This window comes from Sturnus vulgaris, chromosome 4 (assembly GCF_052056855.1).
Source record: "Sturnus vulgaris isolate bStuVul1 chromosome 4, bStuVul1.hap1, whole genome shotgun sequence".
NCBI classification, from domain to species: Eukaryota; Metazoa; Chordata; class Aves; order Passeriformes; family Sturnidae; genus Sturnus; species Sturnus vulgaris.
In genome coordinates this window covers 47,352,663-47,374,256 of record NC_142246.1, presented here as the reverse complement: position 1 = coordinate 47,374,256, position 21,594 = coordinate 47,352,663, and the positions used below count along the sequence as shown (strand labels likewise).

The 21,594-nt window shown below is 38.5% G+C and overlaps 2 protein-coding genes across 5 annotated transcripts; one reads left to right on the top strand and one right to left on the bottom strand.

Moving 5' to 3' along the window:
- Nucleotides 1–814: 814 nt before the first annotated feature.
- On the bottom strand, nucleotides 815–16,689 carry CFI (complement factor I). 2 transcript variants are annotated; one of them, XM_088163838.1, is made up of 12 exons: nucleotides 16,532–16,689; nucleotides 14,207–14,525; nucleotides 13,435–13,579; nucleotides 11,930–12,108; nucleotides 10,736–10,846; nucleotides 9,067–9,183; nucleotides 7,915–7,950; nucleotides 7,335–7,438; nucleotides 6,528–6,643; nucleotides 5,531–5,808; nucleotides 4,307–4,408; nucleotides 815–2,262 (listed from the first exon to the last, which is right to left on the bottom strand). In XM_088163838.1, exons 2-12 carry the CDS (start codon nucleotides 14,214–14,216, stop codon nucleotides 2,045–2,047), a joined length of 1,416 nt encoding a protein of 471 aa, XP_088019964.1. In that variant the 5' UTR covers nucleotides 14,217–14,525; nucleotides 16,532–16,689; the 3' UTR covers nucleotides 815–2,044. The 2 variants fall into 2 exon arrangements, with proteins under 2 accessions (XP_088019964.1, XP_088019963.1); XM_088163837.1 differs by lacking the exon at nucleotides 16,532–16,689 and adding an exon at nucleotides 16,164–16,443.
- GAR1 (GAR1 ribonucleoprotein) lies at nucleotides 14,523–21,567 on the top strand. 3 transcript variants are annotated; one of them, XM_088163845.1, is made up of 7 exons: nucleotides 14,523–15,268; nucleotides 18,056–18,249; nucleotides 18,329–18,483; nucleotides 19,317–19,376; nucleotides 19,777–19,909; nucleotides 20,659–20,769; nucleotides 21,067–21,567. In XM_088163845.1, exons 2-7 carry the CDS (start codon nucleotides 18,069–18,071, stop codon nucleotides 21,078–21,080), a joined length of 654 nt encoding a protein of 217 aa, XP_088019971.1. In that variant the 5' UTR covers nucleotides 14,523–15,268; nucleotides 18,056–18,068; the 3' UTR covers nucleotides 21,081–21,567. The 3 variants fall into 3 exon arrangements, with proteins under 3 accessions (XP_088019971.1, XP_088019970.1, XP_088019969.1); XM_088163844.1 differs by lacking the exon at nucleotides 14,523–15,268 and adding an exon at nucleotides 16,668–16,797; XM_088163843.1 differs by lacking the exon at nucleotides 14,523–15,268 and having other exon boundaries at nucleotides 16,970–18,249.
- The last annotated feature ends 27 nt before the right edge of the window (nucleotides 21,568–21,594 follow it).

The window sequence follows — 21,594 nt, the reverse complement described above, 5'->3', positions numbered from 1 at the left end:
GTACCTGTTAAACGGTAAAAGTCCAGCCCTGATTTGTTCAAAAGAAAAATCAGATCAAAATGAACTTGCTTACTAAGCACCGTGTTTGGTTTTCAGAATTAAAAAAAAAAAAAAATTCTAAATGCTAGCTGCTTCACAGATGAACTGAATTGGACCCATGTGAAAATTGTTTTAATTTTTGTAATGAAAACTCTGATTGATGTTGTGTGGAATCCCTCAGAAAGCTATTTGGCTTCAGGGCAAAACTTAATGTAAAGAAGAACAGGAAATGGAAAGAAAACCGAGAGAGGTTCAGAACAGACGGGGCATAAAGACACATATTCTACTGTTGTTGTTTTGCTTGGTTTTTGTTTTTTGGGTTTTTTTGTTTGTTTTTTTTTTGTTTTGTTTTGTTTTTTTAATTTGCAGTCTCAGCATTTAATATTATGTGTACTTAACTAACGAAATTGGTGGGAAAAGTTCTTCACGGAAAAATTAAGTCATACAAAAGAGGGAGCTCTTTGTACACCTGTCCAGCCTTTTCTTGTTTAGGATTTCTTTAGCAAGACCCTGATTCAGCAAAATAATTTCTGTGTAGGAATATACTTAAACACTTTTCTAAACAGCAAACCTCGTTGAGGGTGGGTGTATGTGTGTTTGTAGGAGAAGGAATTCATACCTTTAATTATCTTGGCGATTGATGGTATCTTTACATGACAAAGTCATGCTGATGTGAGGTTTTTACAAGTCTGGAAGATGAAGAAAAGTCAATGAAAACGTAAAAATTGTTATTGTTTGACTGTGGTGGATTACGGAAGAAATAGCACAATGACTGTGTTGTGTGAACATTTGCCATTTATTCAGCAGGATAATTAATTTAGAGGAATAAAATAAAATAGATATTGAAAGTATTTGTCATTAGAATACAGTGAAAATGTTCTAAAGCTATTGATCATTTTCACATAACTGGCTGGAGCTATGTGAGTTTTGTGTTGAGGGTACCAATCCACAAATCAAATTCTACTGCTTCAAAAAGAATTTGTGTACACTTTCTGTGAACAGCTCTTGCTGAATGTGAAGGTATTATGTATAGACTGATGTTTTCTTTATGATAGCAAGAAGTCTGACTTTGTATCTGGTACTTGTTTTTGTAGAATTAATTCTATGTGTATAAGGTATTGTCTTTTTATATATTTATATTGCTATATAAAATGCATGTGTATAAGAATACATATGCACATACAGTGTGTGATAGTGTGTAAAGTAAAACTCAACTTGGTGTTGAGAGTTTGTTGGATACCTGAAATATATATACATACACGGTGACCATAAGATGTAAAGATGCTTAAGATTTAAGTTTTAAAATTCCTTTGTTGTTTGTGACCATCTGCTGTTGAGTTAATAAAACTTAAGAGCTACAAAAATTGCCCCAGGCTAGATGATCAGATTATGTATATTAACTAGATATGAATTGTCTGAGTTTGTAGCGGCAAAAACTACCAAGCAGATTTATTATTTGAGTAATTGTTGCATCACAACAAATCTCATGGTCACAGCCAATCTGTTGATTAATAGATGGTCTGAAGTCTACTTCTGCAGTAGGCCTAAGGAATCAAGTGCCAAGCCAGGCAGCCTGCTATGGGTTTCTGGTAACTTAGACCTCGAGATGATGTAAGTTCTTTAAAGCAGGCTGGCTGCTGTCCTTTCTGTGAAGTTCACATGTTGCCAGTGGAGTCATTTTCCAGCCACTGCTTCCAGTATCATTATCCCTTTTAGCTAAATAAACAATGGCAACTGGAATACCATGTGAAAAGTGGGAAAAAAACAAGATTACAAGAAAAAAATATTTTAATATCTGCTTTGAGACCTTAGCAGTGGACTTGTGCCTGTAAAATTCTCTTTCCACAGGCTCTGCATAAATGTGGTATTCATAGAGTGTTAAGAATTTTTAAAATATATTCCTTGAAGATTTGTATTGATTGTTGCTAAGTTACATGACAGCTGATTGTGAAAAAGAACTATTTTTGCATAGGTGATATGAAGGAAGCATTTAATTTTCCAAGCTTCAGAGATTGTACCGTGAAATGAGACCCCTTGTCACATGGTGGCTAATCCAGTCATAATAGCTGGCAACTTGTGTGTACACGCCAGGGTGACCAGCCTCCCCACAGTTCTCACCCCAGCTCACAATACCCCAGACATAGGCCACGTTTTCTGCATCAAAACAGACCAGGGGGCCTCCTGAATCACCTTTACAACTGTCTGTGGAGCCATCGTAAGTACCTGAAGAGGAAATAAAAAGCAAAAGTAAGTTAAGGTACAAGCTCGCACACGAGGCAGAGCTCAGTAGATTTTTCAGGTCTGTGTTGCCTCCTGACAGGTATTTGCCTAATGGTCACCAGTAAAGAAGATTCTGAACCTCTTCAAGTCTGTTACTTCTCATTTCAAATGCAGGGCCTCTCTTTATTCTTGTGGCTGGCCCAAATTTTCATTTGCTTTTTCATCAGTCTTGTTTTATGCAGTGCAATAGAGAAGAATTCAGCCACATTCCCTACTATAAAAAGTAGCCCATAAAATGGAACAAGGTATAAAGATTTGTAGACTGATTCCTTTGGAAGTGAAGATCCCATAATGTGAGTACACCTCCATGTCTGTCTTTGCTGTCCTCTCTACCCAGTAATCCATCTTCCAGTTTCATCTGTACAATTATTTTCTCTACCAGCTTTATGAAAACAGGTGGGCAGGTACAAGAAGGAGAGCACATAAATCCTGGGATGGGAGGGAGAGCAACTGTCTCTAAGTGCCCCCACTGCATGGTCAGTCTTGGTGAGGACCTTTAGCAACACCAGGCAGCAGCCCTGAGGCACAGGTGTGCAGGATCCAGTGCCCTTTATGCTTCAGTGTTCACAAACCTACTCATTTGCAGGTCAGCAAACACAGTGTTTGTGAAGAAAAGTGTATCAGGATGGATGTGATATAAACAGAAATGATGCTACAGAGCTAGAATATGATTTATGTTTTTTTCCTATATACTCAGTGAAAGTGTATTAATTTCTAACACCCAAAGCTGTGTATAGGCAAGTTCTGAAAGGTTAAGAAAAGATAAATAACTACTATCTTGTTACTTAATTTTGATTTAGGGAAAGTTCTGTAAAAAACCGTAGGAATTTCCACTTGTTTTACATGCCCACCTGATTAAATTTTTGGGTGTGTGTTTTTCCCTAAATTCTACTACACTTTTCTTGCCTGGCTGACTGTCCTAGTATGAAAGAGCCCATACAAAGCACAAGTCCCCAAGCTTTTAAAATATAACCTTTTTCTTGAATCTGTACATTAGTGAGAAAGTTATGTGAACTTTCCAGAGTTAGGATTACTAATCCTATGAAACAAGATTTTATTGCCTTTAATCAGTTTCATTAATACTTGCTTGTATTACTAACTCCTGTGAATACCAGCCCTTAATTTTAAAGTTTTTATTTGCATCAGGGGGAGATGTTAACCCCAGATATCCCCTTTCTGAATCTGTCTCATGTGGTACTGTCATTGTCTCCTCATGGTAAAGTATGAAATATATTGAAGAAAAGGGAGATAAGTTACAGAGCCAGTGCACTAAATAAACCCACTATCTTACAGATGACATCATGAATTTATCACAAATTATTTCACTTTTATATCTGGTTTTAATTTTCTTGTTGAGCAGTTTGTTTGAAGATTGCCTTTACTTTTTGATTTAACAAATAGTTGAAACCCTCTGATCTGTAAGTTGAATACTTACTGCTCTTTTAGTTATATTTGGCAACACTTTTTGTAACTTGAGAAGTGAAAAATGTGTATTCAAAATCCTCATTTTAATACTAGGAGTGACAACCAATCTCCTGGACAGACTAATCTAAGTTTGAAAAATTAATTGTATTTTCCTGGCAGTATGGTAGAGGCAAATATCTAAGCAAATGAATAGTTATACTCTGGTCAACAGGGCTGTGTGTTCTAGGACAGGCATTTGCTTAAATATGTTGCTGAATCAGAATCAAATACAGTAAAAGTAGGAGGTTGAGTAGGCTATAAAGTGCTTGTGTATTTAGAAAACATAACTCAAATTACAAAATGCAAAAATTTACCCATATAATCATAGAAACTGTCATGCTGTCATCTGAACTCTGTTTACAAATAGGTATATAACGAGCCAGTGGCTGGCATTTAGCCAACAGTGATATTGTGGTAGTTCATTTATTGTCTTTCTTAAGTCTAGAAGATTCCCAGCCAGTATGTCTGGCCTAAATTGAGAGCTTGATAGTAGAGAAATTATAGTAAGAAAATTGATGCTTACCTGCACATGCCATTTTTTTAAAAAATCGCCCTGGATACAATTCAGAACAATTGTGAAATAAATTAACATTTCCCCACTTGAGGATAAATTGTTTTGTATAACCTGGAAAAAAATCAAAATTTAAAATGTCAAGTACACATTAGACACATTTCATATAATAATTTGAAAGTTAGTTATTTACTTATTTACAGAATATTATCTTCAATATTATAAACCAGAAACCTTAAACTGCCACTAATATTTACCCCATATGAATTACAGTGCATTGGCCATATATTTCAAAATAAAAGCAGAGTGGTTTAATTGAAGTGTAAATGACAGTTCTTCCATTTTGTGACATTTTCACCCTTCCCATTTCTTATATTCCTCAGGGTTTTTCCCTGTGTTTTCCATATCAAGATTTCCAGGCACTTGGAAAGGGGTACATTGTTTTTTGTGAACTAGAGATGTGGCTGTGATTCATCCTTATTACATTTTTCCAACTCTGCTCTATCTTTATGGAGAAGTTACTGAAGATACAGGTGAGCTATGTATTCACAAGTCTAAAGAGATGCTTTGTTTTGTTCTCTGTTTGCTAGCAATTCCCAACTTTGCATTTGCTGGATGGATGCTACTGAGTATGGAGAGGAGAAGCCTCACAATCAGTATATGGTAGCTCCAGTGCCAGGCTGTAATAATATGATACAAAATAAATGCTTCCCAAATCTTTGAAAGCATGATTATATTTGGCTTATCTGTCTCTGTGCAAGATTCTCTGGGCTGAACCAAACATGGCAGAGACAGGATGTGCTGAGTTTCATGACTGCTGGCTGCACCTCAGATCCTGTTGGGAAAGGGACAGACGACAGACTTTGACTATGGGCCCCCGTGAGCTACCAAACAACATCTATTACATGTTGTTAACAGGTCTCCACAGCTGATAGAATTATTAGGTGGACAAAAGGAACATTTCTTACTTTCAGAGTAAAGTTTTCATCCAGGTGTGTCCTCCATATCAATCTACAAAGTAGATTATCTGCTGAAACAGCAGAGAAAGCAGTACAGAAAAGAGAACCCAACAGTGATATCTGAGTGCCAAACCACAGCCTACATTTTCTGTACTCGGCCTCTTATGAGTGCTTTGTGCACAACTGTTCTTCAGCCTTTTCAAAATGAAAACTCACCACAATTAGAAAATGAGTTATACAAATAATATATTCCTGAAGCAAGCACTAAAGCAAATACCTTTCTCTAGTCCCCATCCAGAAACCTTGCATCGGTCACCAGTCTTAAACATATACTCTGACCAGGGGACACAGGCAGGTATGCTGCTGTCTTCCAGGGAGCATTCTCTGGGCCCAGAACCTTTCAGCTCCAGCAGAGCAATGTCATTTTCGTAAGTTGATGCATTGTAATTTTCATGAATTATCACTTGGTTTACTTTGAAAGTATTTGTCTCTTTGTCGTACACTATTGTGTTCAACATTCCAACCCAGACAAGGTAGAGATGGACTCGATTTGCCCTGGAAAAAAACAGTAAAATAAACACAAGCCTTACATTTCAACTAGTTGAAAGCTGTAACCTGTTGCATTTTATCAAAGTTTCTATAGAATAAAAATCCACATTAGATACATATATTTTCTTTCTGGACTTAATGCCCAGATTTTTCTGAAGTGTAGTAAATTCAAGGCAGATGACACATGCTGGGTACTGCAACTAATACAGAAAATGATGTCAAAGCCAGGTTCCATTTAGTGTTGTGACAAAAAGAAAACAGGTGTTTATGCTGCTCTGATAAAAAAGTTAGCAGATATGGATGGGACTGGCAAATCTTAGGTGTCTGCTCTTGGCTTGTTCTGGGGAATATATGACTCCAGGGACATTTTCTGGGAACAGATCCTAGACTTCCAGAAAGTAGAGATGGAGAAGATAAGAAGTCCCTTTATTTAACTTCAAGCAGAGTGGCTACAATGAACCTTTCCTGCCTGCTGCTCTCTAACTGAATTTTGCCATGTCTCTTCAAACTCATCGTTACTTTTTATCTTTCTATTCACTGCCAAAACACTATTTTCTCTGAATCTTCCTCATCGTGGGTGAATCAGTGTTCTAAACGGTTCTATTAAACAGACAAATAGAAACTAACAAACAGGTAGCTGAGAAGGGCAGTAATATCCAAATCAGATATATCCAATCAGAGTTTTCTTTCAGAAAGAAAATAATTTCAAAATTACTTGTTTTTACCTGACACAGTGAGCAGCAGTCACAACCCAACAGCCACCAATATAAACCCCTCCACAGTGCACTGTTGAACCTTCTTTGCTGGTGTCTTTAATTGCCACTTGCCAAGGAAAATCACCCTATTCAATCAACAAACACAAATAATGAGAAATCATTACAACTGGACAACTTTTAGTGCTTAAAGGAAAAACATTTCTTGGTATCACCTAATTCCCTTGACTATGTCTGATTTAATAAAAGATCTGCTATCCAGAAGTTGTAAATTGAGCTCCATCAGATATAAAGGATATATATAATATGAAAATTCAGTAATTTTATTCAATTTTCTGACTTTGTGCAATGTGTCCTTTGCTCCAGCTTTCAGTCATGAAACCCCTTGTAGTCAGAAAAACAGATGGAATACAGATGGAATGGTTTGAATACATTTTTGCTGTATTCTGTTTCAGAGATGCAAATTTTAATTCCATTTTGCCAGAATCGTTATTTTTGGCTGTATTATTAATGAGGCAGTAATGTAGTATTAATAAGGTTTTAATGTATTTAAAATTAATGAGTTCTTTTAGTATTAATGGGTTTTTCTGAGTAATTTTCAGGGACTACTTGTACTTCAATGCTTAATTTTGTAACTCTATATTTTACTTGATAAACTGTGCTTCTTTTTACTTTCATTAAGTGCAATGCCACTACTGCTGCAAAACATGACATAAGCATTGTAGCTGATTTAATTATTTACGTAACTTTAAGAGAAGAAAAATAATGCCCATTTAAATCAATGTTGAATGAACTCATATCTGGTAAGGTTATTTTTACCTTTCCTGCAATCTCTCCACCTATGATTCTTTTCTGTCGAGTTAGTGTGCGATTCCTAACACCGCAGTGCACTTGGGGAAGAAGTGTCTTTATCATTTTTCTTTCTTCAACAAAAAGGAGAAATAAATGTATTTCAGAATTCAGGTATACATTCTCACTAAAATTTGAGTGCTGTGAATATCCCAGTAGCTGAAATAGCAAAAAAACAAAGACCAAAAATTTTGGCATCTGTTTTTGCTTTGAAAATTGATTGTGTCTTAGCATCATGTTACTTCTCTCCATTTTCCAATGCTGTTTGCATTTAGGCAAATAATTTTAAGGATGTTCCCCTAGATTTGCTGAGAGTTTATCTCAGGTGAGAGTTTACCAGTTCCCAAAACATCCAGATGTAGGTCTTCAGCTAGGATGAATTATTACGGCATTCTTGAAATCAGTGAAAGGTGATACAAACAGTAAGAGTATATTATTATGTCACAAAGTCAGAATATCTGAGTGTTCTAGATCTGAGCAGCTGGCTGGTAGCTTCAAAGTCACTAATAAAAGGGTATGTTGTTTATTTTGGAGGGCTAATTACACTTACCTTCATCCATACTGTCCTTTTCAGCATCTTCTCTGTCTGGAGTAGAATAACAAAATATTTAAATTATTGGCAAATATTTACTTGAATATATGTTTGTGAGCCAAGATCATGAAACACATTTCAAATGCACACTGTTCACATGGAGTGCAATATTCTCCAGCCTAATGCCTGCTTATTTCCTTTCCTGCTAGGCACTGTTTGGCTGCCTCAGCCTACAAATGACCAACAGCCAGCAGATACTTGCTCATAGATACACATCTCCTAGGCTCTCCAAGCCTAGGGAGCCCTTCTGCCAGGAAACCCTGAGAAATTTTTTTGTTTGTGATCTCTGGAGAGATGCCCCATTCTCCTCCACCAGAAACAAACAAAATTTCTCCTCCTGCCCCATCGACTTTTTGAGACTTTCTAAAACCCAAAGGAGCATTAAATAACAGGTTTTTATTTGTTTTTTTTTTCCCAGTTTATATGATGCTGTTGACAGTACTGTATGCCTTCTTTAATAGGGTAAGGGAGGATATTCAACATGAGAGGTAAATTAAATGCTTGCTGAATCTGGTTTGTCCACTTTTATTCAAACAAAGTGCCTATTGAATTCTGTCCCTAAACAGGGGCTGAGCATTGTGTCTGTTCTCATGTCACTGACAGTAATGTTTACATTTAGAGTTCAGTTCACCTGAACCAATTACCATTTACCAATAGTTTTTACTTTTTTGGCCTTAGACTTTGTCTCTTTTGAGAGGAAGGAAAACATTCTAATTTTCAAACAAAACACAATCTTTTCAACAGAGAGGGGAACAGCACAGAAGAATTATTATATTGACAAACTAGTTGAATTCCTCATTTGTGAGGAAAGTGTTCCTGCTCGCCCTCTCTTAGAGGATACCAGTTTGATAGCTGGCCACATAAACAAAAGACATAATCTCCCTTAAGCCTCCCAAAACATCATCTGTTTCTTCTTTCCTTTAGTTTTCTTGTCACGCCTTTCCAGAAAAAAGGGAAAGAAAATTCTACAACCTTTTCTTCCTACTATGCATAACATAACATTGGGAAGACTGAAGCTTGCATAATAAATAAAATAGTAGTATTCATTGTGTAGCCTCTAGTTAAAATTGAGCTGAATGAAAGAAACAAAAACATCTTTCAGAAGAAAACCTGCACAGAGATCTCCAGCTTCATCCTCTCCTGTGAGGCAGTCAATTTCTTTGTTGCAAACATTCTTATTTGGAATACAGATATTTGACCGACAGTGGAAACTGTTGTCTCTGCACTCTGTAACACAGGAGAATTATAAATGAAAATCACAGGATAATTTGGTACAGCAACCTCACATGGTCAGAGAGCTTTTTAAAATGTAAACTAAAGGTATATCCATATTACAGGAGACCTGGCTGTTCATAAAGAGATTACAAAAGCACACTCTGCATGTAATCAAAATGAATACTTGGCTTTCCTCACTTCAAAATCTTGAAGTTATAAGACTTGAAAAATATGGATCTCTGTTACCACTGCAGTACTGTACTGCTAGACTTGGTGTGACCCCATACTGGTTTCAATCATAACATCCACACTCAACCTCAGCCAAAAGATCTCCGATTTTGCCAGCATTACCGATCATCGCAAATGAGGAACTGATGATGCTTGTGTCAAATCCCACCCCCCTCCCAAATCAAAGACCAATCTGGTTTTTGGTTGAATGAGCTAAATGCCTAAATGCCTAAATGCAGAGTTAGAATTCAAGAGTCCTGATAGGAAAACACTGAACATAATAACTTACATCTTCTAAAATTATTGGTTATATGAAAAGGTATTATGAACCTAAGAATACCCTTCCTTTTAAATTTTTTGATCCCTTTGAATGTTATCAATAGCAAAGCAGTGCTTGAATTCATGGCAGGGTCTTTTGTCAATCTACTATTTAAGATATTTGTCTTTAATAGAAAATAAGGTAGTTCTCTAAAAGTATAAGATGATCCAAAGATCACTGAACTCAGTTGAAATACTTACTCTGATTTCAGGAAGCATTGTTTTCAGACCATTCAGCTGAAACAGCACTATTTTTGTCATGTGGAATCCAAATACATGTCCACTATGAAATCAAGAGTTGTTTGTTTTGGTTTTTTTTCCTAAAATTATTGTGACCGTGTTTCCACAGTTATCTGATTAAAATTACTTACAATTGTAACAGTACAAAATTAAGGTTACGGAGGAATAATGATGGGATTTGTAACCCACATTAGCATTTGGCACCATGAAAAACAAAATTTGAAAGTATTCTCCTGCATTTTCCTTGGTCATGCTAGATCTATTCCTCATTTCTGATCAGAATTTTTACAGCTGGAATTGCAGATGCTAAAAGAATGACTCCTCATGAACAAGCAGTGTGTCAGGAACTCTTCACAGATCTTCATCGTGGATGATTTTGCATTAGTAATACATTTAAGAGAGATCTTACTTTGGTTTAAAGATAGTTCATTGGAAAACCAGTGTCTTTGTTTAATTACTATTGATTTTTTCCAAGTAAAAGTACATTTTCATTCTATCAGAGTAATTTTTTGTATCAATCTTTAACAGCCTCCTAAATGATCTCACTGTATTTTCTCATTTTCTGAAGAAATCCAGATTCTCAAGAGATCATTTGTCTGCTTCAAAATGGTATTTCATGCCTGCCTCTTTGCACTTGTCTATGTATAAATTATGGTCTGATTTGTTTAATGTAGTGACTTAATGGAAAAGAGAATTTAGCGGTTACATCACTGTAAAAATTCGTGGTGGGTGGGTTTTTGCTGAAATTATTTTGAAACCTGACAAAGGAAATTGTTACCTCTACAGCACAGTTCATCACTCAGGTCTCCACAGTCATTGATCCCATCACAGGTTTTATTCAGAGAAATGCACTTCTCGTTGACACAGTGAAACTCCCCATCTGAACAAGCTGTGCAGCAAGATGAAAATGAAGTTAACGTGGAATTGACTGTAGGTGCATAATTGCCCAGGGAAATACTCTGCCTGCATATTTGGTTCTGTCAGGAGTTTGGCCTATCAGCAGTAGGTATGCTGGGATCCAGTGAGGTAAATAGGAATCTTTTAAAATTGTTTTGGTTGCCTTTTCATAAGGGTTTCACCGTGACCACTCATTTTCTTCCTCCAAATTCCAGCAGCCTGACAAAAGGGAATTTAATTTCTTCTAATTAAAGGATTGGTGAGAACGAAACCAGAAATGATCAGTTCAAACCCACTGTAAATGATTCAAGGGATCATGGATCACTGCAAGGGATCATGATCAAGGGATCACTGTAAATGATTCAGGGGATGATGGACGTTCCCCCTCTAGAAAGAATTAATCAAAAGTCTGTGAATAACTACTTTTTAGGAAAAAGCTGAGATGATTCATAGCACTTCTAGTCAGGAGCATCTCAGGCTGATGCTCGTCAGTTCCAAAGAAAGCTCCCTACAGAGAATGAAAAGCTGTTAGAATTCTAAACAAGGCTTTGAGTCCCCTTTTACAGTGAAAAATTTAGGAGTCCTGAAACCCCGCAGGAGACACAGCAGTTTCACACCGTAGTCATGCTTGACTGGCTGCGGTGCTAATGGTGTGCTAATTGATGTCCCTGGAACAGCAAGCACCACATTGTCACCTGTCTCTTCACCAGTTAAGCCAGGAGAGGTAGGCCTCGTGGAATACAATATACCTTGGTCCCTTGGAAGGGATGGTGGAACAAACAGAACCATGCGTGAAATAAGTTTCCTTTGGGGAAATACCTGTAACAGATATCTCTAATATCTGTAATGACATCAGGAATAACAGTGATTTTTCAAACTTGAAAACTCAAGTTTATCTTGACTCCAGATTGCCTCAATTGTCTTAAAGTCTGCAAAATGATGATTTAAAATAATGAAAAGGTTTCAGTGCAGGTTTTCTGTGGCTGAGAGTTCACCAAACCGGGTCCTCATTATTTAAAATAAAATTAAAATATAAAAATACCAAATAGATATTAAACTAAAAAGAACTACTAACCTCTGAGATTTTCATGGCACTGCAGGCTAATCAGTCCCTCATTACTATATCTTGATTTCATGTCTATGTGACATTCAGCAAGACTTGTCTCTAGGCCCCTGCAACTTATTTGCAGACAGTTTAATGAATTTAAGGCAGATTCTATGATGTTGGAAGTGGCTTGGTAATATTCAGCACCTCTGTGAAGATAATAACAAGAAATTATATAATTTCACAATAGATTGTCCACTGCTTTTATTGTTTAGAATTTATACAATTTCCCTCAATGTCAAAAACTTTTGGCCATGCCTAAGAAAAAAAGCAGACTCCCCATAGAGTTATCTAGGGGTAAACAGGAGATGTTTACTTTGGAAGAAAAAGTACAGTGCTAATTTTTGCAGGCTGCTACATAGAACTGTCCCCAAATCCATATGTAAGTCTATGAAAGTCACTGTGTATCACGATGGATAGAAATATCTCCTTATGTAGCAAAACTTGTAAGATCAGATTTTTATCTCTGTGTGGACATGAATGAACCATATGTTGGGAACCATCATGCATGGGGTCAGCTGTCCTTGGTGCCATCAAAACCAGTGAATATTGAAGAAGCTCAGGCCCCTGCAAGGCTGGGATTGATTAATTTTATCTTTCTTGGTTTTACCTGAGCAGTATTCTCCTAACACTGTGTGTATCCCCTACCTTAAAGAAATATGGATTGAGTAAATAAGTAACTAGAGAGGTTTTCAATGAAACTCCAGGGATGAATGCTCTGTCTCAGGGCAAACCCTTCTCTGCTATATGAAGATACACTGATCAAGAGTAGGAAACACTTCTAAGCTACAGAGGCACAGAAATAGCAGTTTTAGGTTTTTGTGGGGACTTTTTTTAGGGTTTTTTCGGTAAGGTTGGGGAGGCAATGCTACCTAAGTTAAATTAGTTGTACAGGTGTGAAATTATTATGTACAGAACACAGAGGTAACTTTATGAGGAGCTGAATATGCAACTCGAGTCATCAGTGTGGTCACAGGCAAAAGAACAAGCTCTGTGTGGCTTCGGCCATCCCTGGGGACAGAGCAGGCAGTGGCAGCAGGGGCAAAAGGTGGAGGAAAAATCCCCATGTTCTTCTCCATGTTAGTCTGGCTAATGCAAGCGGCAAAACAGAGCTGTATCCTGTCGTCAGCTGTCCCTAGAAACCTTTCTCTGCATAGATCATTGCTCAGAGCTACTTGGGGATGGTCCATCCATGCACTTTCCCTAACACAGGCCTGAGAGAACACCTGCACATTGGTCTTCATCTTTATTTTAAAGTATTGCTTGTATAGTTGTAGCCTGTAACAGAACACAGAAATCTGTGTTTTGGCTTTCAGTCTCAGATGTCGGTTCAAGAAATTTTATCAGAATATTGTAGCCAATACATCGTTCATGAGTTTTCTGTCTTAACTCTTGGCTGTGACTGACACTTCTGGAAGCATCACTACTTTTTGAGATCCCCTGCAGTCATCCAGAGATAAATTCCCCAAACTTACAATTCAAAGCCAAGGTGTCTGCAAGCCACGTTTGCTTCATTCATAGTCCACTCACTAGCACATACAAAACTGTTGTCCTTATGATTCACGGGTTTTACTCGAAGCAAACTTGGATCTCCATGACCCAGAGAGACTGAAAATGTTTCTTAAAAAATAAAAAAGAGAGAAATGAAAAAAATCCCCAAACAAATCATATTATATAGATGTATCTAGTAGACAGACAGCACAAAACCAAATCAGGACTAATTTTGTATTTACAGCCAAAGTTCATATGGACAGAACAGTAGATTGGGAATTAGAAGCTTCAGGTATTATTCTTGAATTTTATGAGGATTGACTTTGTATCTTTGAGTCTGCTAATTTCTCAGAATATGCTAGTTAAAGGAAAAATGAGGGTAATGGGTCTGTAAGAATACTTGAAGATCTACCTAGAACAGGTTGCATTTTAATATAATGACCTTCATTAGGGGATTTTTGATAACCAACCAGTAATACTTGAAGTGAGAGGGCCAGATCTTACTTCTACCACCTGTGTAGCAAAATGCCTGCAGCATTCTGTGCAGTAAAACCAGCAGCAGGGTGACCTGGGTCTGTCAGTCACTTTTTTTAAAATGAAAATCAACAGACACTGCCCATTTGCAGTGACTTTTCATTTTCTGTTTCATGATGTTACTAGTGCAAGAAAATGAACAGACTTTCTTAGCTGTAAATAGTGTAAGCATCTCCTCAGCCACCCCTGATGGATAAATTTCGGAAAAGGAGGTGTTAATACCTTCAGGCATGCATGATCCCTTGTGCAGAAACTTTGCTTTAGGTTGTTGACACTCATAGCTCTTTAGCTGACAGTAAGTACGGAAGTTCTTTCCATTGGTAGAACAAACTGCAGAGCCATTCTTTGGGCACTGGTAGGGAAGCTTGCAGAGGCATTTTCCCTCCACACACCGTTCCCATGGGTGACAAAAAACTTTTTTACAGGACTTGTGGGTGTATTGGTTGCCTAAGCATTCTTCTATGAGGTAGTTGTCTTGCTCAGCTGGCTGGACAGGCTTAACCTGCTGAAAGTAGTTTTCTTCAGCATTAGATGCTGCATTCTGCAAGGCACACAAAAATAATTAAAATAAAAGCAAGATTTGGGACTCCACCAAGAGTTTTGCAGATCGCTTCACTGACCTCAGCAAAGTGTCCATTTATAAGCCTTTTCCTAGCTAATAAAAAATTCCTAAATACTCTTTATAGTGTTTATCCCCCTACCTTTGGCCACCTTGTCTTTCTCAGTTCTTCTGAACTCTTCTTTTCTTTATAGATCATTTACCTGGTATGATTTTCACTCTTACTGATCTCCCACTGATGCCTTGGGAGATTTACACTTGGTACTCTCTACTTTTCAAAAATCAGCAGAAGTACACAGCAGATCATAAATATTTTTAAAGGCACTGGTTTATAACACATCCCAGCAATGGGACTGTAAGCAGACTAAAACATAAAGGAATTTAAGCACCAGAAAAAGAATAGCACTTTGGGTTTTTTTTTCCCCCCAAGATTTGTTTTATTGCCCTGGTTGACTTTGGATTTAAATATCACCTGTAAATATTTATGAACTACTTACTAGCAAATGTACCTATAATTAATGATTTGTTTTGCAGAGTCCACATGACGGTTCAAGTACCGAGTGCATCAAGTGTCTTAACAAGTATCTAAGCAATTTGAGAATTAAATGCTCATCCTTATCAGCTTTTTTTTCCTGTACCTTGCACAGCAGTGGGTTTGCAGTGTGCTTGCTGGTTATCACTGGACTGCAGATACAGATTCTGACCCTCTCTCTGATGGCCTGTGGGTGAGTGGCTCTGTACCTGTGTTTGTGAAGCTCTCTGTTGACTTCAGTGCTGGCTGAGTGCTTTTGCTTACTAAGATCTGTGGGTAGGATGAATCTTGGAACATGAAAAATATATATGGATGGACTCAGTGTAAAAATGGGAGAAAAATATTAGTCCTCAAATGTGATTGATCAGCTTTGACTGTGTCAACTGGATCAATAGAGCTGAAGTTTAAAGTTCTCATGAAGAAATCCTGCCCGCAGCAAAGTCAGTGAGGATGTAGCTGGGGCAGAATTTAATCCAATACCTCTCCTTTTTACAGTTGTATAATCTTACTAAATTCTTCCTGCTGTTCTCGGGTCAGTAGAATCCAAAATGTGAGCCAGATCCAGCTTGGCACAACTCCTGTATTGTGCTAGGTTCTTCCTCAACGGGAACAACAGGTGCTGATTTTTATAGCAGAATTTCTCTGAAACACTTGGGTTGTGCTGAATGCCCAGCCCAGACTGGCTTTCCTGGACACTTCTGCCAAGAGACAATCCTCAGGAAACCTTCTGGCAGTGGGATGATACCATGCTGCCATACTGCAAGACTGCAATCCCATTTCTCGAAAAAGGGAGGTGGGGAAAATTGCAGCACCTTTCTGTGGTCAGCCATGCTTGTATATTTGGTTTAGGATAGGATCATGATTAAAATCTTTTCCAGAAACTTGTCAGCATAAGCCCCAGGTAGAATCAACACATGAAAGAGAATTAGCAAACTTCAAACATTTAAGCTGGGCTAAAACAAATGTATGGAACACAAATATCATGAAAGCAAACTTTAAAAAAAATAAATAGGTTTTGCTTTTATAACAATTACCTGTTTATTAAACGTTATAAAAAATTACTGCTAACACAAGAAAACATATCTTACCTCTGATCCACAAAGACAAAAGAGACACAAGAAAACCAAGCAAACTGGGAGCATTCGCATGATGAAATTTTATCTCCTTTCCCAGACAAATTCCTCTGGCTGGGATTCTTTTGAATGTTAGCTGTTAGATTTGTGTTTAATTTTTAACCATTAGAAAAATATTTTAAAGTCTGTTTAGAAATAAAGGACAGGAACCTCAACTATTAACTGATAAACCTGATCTCTTCAAAAGATCCTGCCTTAACTGGTTTTATCGTAAGTGTATGACAAGATAACAAAAGTAAAGCCCTTGAAGTAAATAATTAAAGGAAGTGTTTGTTGGGGTTACACTTTTCTTTGCGCAGAGGAGTCCGATCGATCCATCATACCTGCTCTCCTGATTGTAGGCGTTCAGGCTAGGTTGTTGTGAAAGATCAATGGTGTTATATACGGTGTCTCTCTATAGAGAGCCCTCCTGTCATTGTCACACCCATCCCACAGAAGTGCGGGATACGCGCTCCCGGCGCACGGCAATTTTTGGGAATTTAAAGCCGTTTGCGACACTGTCGGCCGGCAGGTGCCCCTTCCTTTACGGCAGGCAGCCCCGTTTGCGGCAGCGCGGGTGTTTCCGGGCGGGGACGGCGCGCACGTGCAGGTACGTCCCGCGCGGGATGGGACGGAGCCTTTGGCGTGTCTGTCCGTCCGTCTGTCCGTCATCCCTCAAGGAATGGCCCCGGGAGCCGGGGTCCCCGCGTCCTGGTTGTAGGTCGCGTTCCGAGGGCCCTGTGAGGCGCTACGAGTGCGCGCCTAGTGCGGCCGAGCCCGAGCAGTGCGGCCGAGCCCGAGCAGCGCGGCCTACTGAGGAAACTTCCTGAGGTTTAACGGGGCCGAGCAGAAGGGTTGGGGCGATCTCTGGTACCGACGCAGGCTGGGAATGAACAGATCGAGAGCAGCCCAGTTGAGAAGGACTTGGGGTCACTCTTGGGGGAGAGGCTGGACATGACCCAGACATTTGGACTCACATCCCGGAAAGCCAAACCTGTCCTGGGCTGCATCCAAAGCAGCGTGGGCAGCAGGGGAGGGAGGAGATTCTGTCCCTCTGCTCTGCTCTACTCTGGTGAGACCCCACCTGCAGGGCTGCATCCAGCTCTGGAGTTCTCAGTAGAGAAAAGACGTGGAGTTTTTGAGCAGATCCAAAGCAGAGGAGGCCACGAAGGTGGTCAGAGGGCTGGAGCACTTCTCTGCAGTCAGGCTGAGAGTGGGGATTGTTCAGCCTGGAGAAGGCTCTGGGAAGATTTTACAGCAGCCTTCCTTTGCTTTAAGGAGGCTACAGCAGAGCTCGAGAGGGACTTTTCACAAGGGCGCATAGGGATAGAATAAAAGAAGATAGTTTTAAACTGAAAGAGGGTAGGTTGAGATAGGATATTAGGAAGAAATGCTTTACTGTGAGAGTGGTGAGACACTGGAACAGGTTGCCCAGAGAAACTGTGGACAGCCCATCTCAGGGAGTGTTCAAGGCCAGTTTGGATGGCGCCCTGAGCAACCTGTGGAAAGTGTTCCTGCGCATAGCAGGGGGCTTGGAAGTAGGTGACTTTTAGGATCCCTTCTAAGCCAAACTGTTCTAAGATGTTCTCGCTTTGCACCACTTGTGCGGCTGGGGGCTGTCATCAGCCTTTATACAGCCAAGTGGAAAAGGTTCTGATCACTGCTAGTCAGTTTTTGCAGTGGACGTTGCAGTGGATGACATCTTAGGTGTAAACTTGATTTTTCATAGGCCAGCATGTTTTTAGTGAGGTTTGAAAAGGACGAACCATTAAATTAACAAACCAGGCTGACAGGAAACTTTGTACAGCAAATCAGATGTGACACATTTTTTATGTCTTAAACAACTGATTTTTTTGTTCACAATGTAGGAAACAGTAGAGAATGTCTTTTCGTGGAAGAGGAGGTGGCGGAGGAAGAGGAGGTGGCTTCAACCGTGGAGGAGGTGGTGGTGACAGAGGTGGCTTTAACCGTGGTGGCGGACGAGGTGGCTTTGGAAGGGGAGGTGGAAGAGGAGGCTTCAACAGAGGAGGATATGACCAGGGCCCTCCAGAAAGAGTAGTTTGTAAGTTTATGGAGAAACTTCATTTATTTAGTTTAGATTGTCTGCTCCAGCTCTTTAGCTTGTTTGTTCTTTATTTCAGTGTTGGGAGAGTTCATGCATCCCTGTGAAGATGACATAGTTTGTAAATGTAAAACAGAAGAAAACAAGGTGCCTTATTTCAATGCCCCGGTGTACCTGGATAATAAGGAGCAGATTGGCAAAGTGGATGAAATATTTGGACAGCTGAGAGACTTTGTATCCTTCAAAAACTGTGACTTACAATTTTTTTTTTTTAATTGATTGGATATTAAATAGGATTTCTCTAGGATTTTAAAATAGTTCAGGGTTTGGCTACCAGTTATATATGAATCTTGATGCAAGTGTTGGTGCTTCATTCACATTAAGTGCCTGTCTTAGAGCTTTTTTGACATGACAGAGTACTTGAAATCAATCAGAGATTTTCGCTCTGTACCAGTATTAATGCTGTCTTTTGGATCCATGGTGGTTCAAGTTGTTACTTTTTCTGGCTAACTTACCAAATTTTCTGGTGTAGGTTACTAAGCCATAACAAAGTTGGATTAAGGGCCTTGGGGTTTTTTTGTGCATTAGGGGACTTCGGTCATGCTCCAATTCATTATTTAATTATAAAGTGAGTTTATACTAAGATGTCCCTGTTGCTCGTTGCCCAGCTTATTACTTAACCTGCCCATAAAAAGTAGGATGTACCAGGACGTTTCTGGCAAAGCCAGCCTCACACAGAGACACTGGGTCCTTTCTGTTGTCACTGCCAGATGGACAGAATTCGTGATAAAAGCAGGATAGTTGTGGGAGTAACCTTGTAACATGTCAGTTAAGACTCAGTCTGTGTTGGGTGGTTGAGCACCAGTCACTAGTTAGATGCGTTTTCCTCTACCACATTAAATGTGAAGTAAAATGTGCAGGTTTAAATCACTTAATTTCAATTGTGATGAAATTTAGCTGAATTTCTAAAGTACTAACTTAGAAAATGTCTGAATGTTCCTTCCGTATACTATCAAAATCAGTTTTTAATGTTTTATTACTGCAGTACTCCTTAAAGAAACAAACAGTATTTTTCAGTGAAACTGTCTGAGAACATGAAAGCCTCTTCATTTAAAAAAATGCAAAAGGTAAGCCAATCTCAATAACAGAATTTTTACTGGATGTCATCAGATAGCTACATCTAATTTATCAGCAGATAATAAAACTTTATGAAGTTTTTAATAACTTGAAAAGCTGATTGTCCTTTGTAAACATAGGAATTAAGTTCCTTGTCCTTTTCAGTTTTGTGTTTGCCACATTATTCCTTCTCCCTGACCCACGAGAGAAGATGATGCAAAATCACACAAGTATCACCATATTTAGCAGCTTTTAAATTCTGTGATTTACTTCTTGTGTGCTTTCTCTATTTGGCTTTTTCCAGAAGACAGTTTGATATAAGACCAATTCTTGGATATTTTTAAAGGGAGGTCATTAATATGCTTTTTAGTCTTGGTATTTCAAAAGCCTAATGGAGCTCTATTCCTGCAGTTTTACATTGATCCAGCAAAGCTGCTACCTCTTCAGAGATTTTTGCCAAGGCCTCCTGGAGAAAAAGGTGCTCCCAGAGGAAGTGGTAGAGGAGGACGTGGTGGACGTGGGGGAGGAAGAGGCGGTGGTAGAGGTAAGATCACAAGAATGAAAGCTGCAGAATGTTGGAGTTGAGATGCCATCGGTTGCTTTGGTCACTTGTTCTGTGGAGTATTTGTGGTTTGTTTTCTAAAGCTGTTGGTGAATACTTGAATATCAACAGCTGTACTGCAAATAAAAATGTTTTGGTTTGACTTATAGAAAAGGCAGTGATACCTTTCAAGTGGCAAGGCTGACTAATTAACAACTCCAAAGTATAGGGAGGAGAAAATGCTGATTTATAACAAAGAATGCTTTTTGAAAATCACCTATGATGTACTCTTCAATTAAAGCTGAAGTTTCTTTTTTCTTACATCACAGTATCTCGACTCTTTTCTGTACTCTTTGCAGCAAGGCACGAGCGTTTCAAAGTGGTTTGCTTTGTTTGTTTCAATGTTCTGTTGAGTTGTAAATAATAGATAATAATTACTAACACTTGTAATGAATTACTGCTTAATATATGTAATTGATTTTTTGCTCTTGTTAGAGAAGTTAATTGCTAAGTCTCTTTAGTATTTTGGACATGATATATAAGATATTAAGCAATACCTAAAATGCTCCAGATGGTCCCTAGAAGAAACAAGGTACTAATAATTGACCTGCTAACTGTCCAGCAATTGACAGTTTCTTTCTGGTTTTTTTGTTGTTGTTTGTTTCATTTCAGAAGCTGCCAATGAAATAAATTGCTGTGCATAACCAAAAATTTATATGTTCCTCAGAGGGTAATTTCTGTCTTTTGTTTAGGAGGATTCGGAGGAGGCAGAGGTGGAGGAAGAGGAGGAGGATTCAGAGGAGGTAGAGGTGGAGGAGGAGGAGGATTCAGAGGAGGAAGAGGTGGTGGAGGAGGCTTTCGGGGTGAGTGTGTGGTTTTTACCTTTCAGTAATGTGAACAGTTCCTGATTTCTAAAGCTTGTAAATATTAAACAGAATGCTGTGATTTTTAATGCCTTATAGATGTTTATAGTTCTATGCAAGAGATTTCTATGCTTTTTAAACTGAAGTGCAGTACTCTCTATTTATTGATGCATGTGTAAAACCATGTTAGTTTTTTGCATTTATTCTATCAACTTGTTCAATGTTATGTATAGAATTTGCTTTAAACACAACTAAGATAAGAATTGTTTGATGTATTTTTCTGTTCTCTTAAAATAGGAAGAGGACATTAAAAATGGAGCCATGAGTATCTCGTCTTGTTGCATCGTGCCATCTGCAGAAGTGAAGAACCATGAAAAATTTTTGTAAAGGACCCTGAAAGTCTCTTTATAAAGAACTTGAAGCTACAAATGACAATTATTTTTACACTTAATGACTGTCGATGAACGCATGAGGAGAGTGTAGCCCCAGGCGAAGAGCTGAAGATTGCTCAGAATACGTGTAAACTTTTCTAACTAAGCCACGATTCAATGTTCTTATGCTTGTTTCTGACAAGCACTGCAGTCAATGCTTAACTCCGTATTGGAGTTTGGAGTAAATAAAAGACCCTGCAGGTTCACTGCATGCACATACTTCAGTGTGAACATGTGCATGACTGATTCCTGGTTCTCATCCTCCTTTTATATTGAATCTTCTAGGTTGCTCTGAAATCACATGCCGTTTAAACAACCTTTGTGAACCTTTTTTTATAAATTAAATTTCAAACTTTTGTGTTGATAATTTTTTAAATGTGTAATAATGTATAAA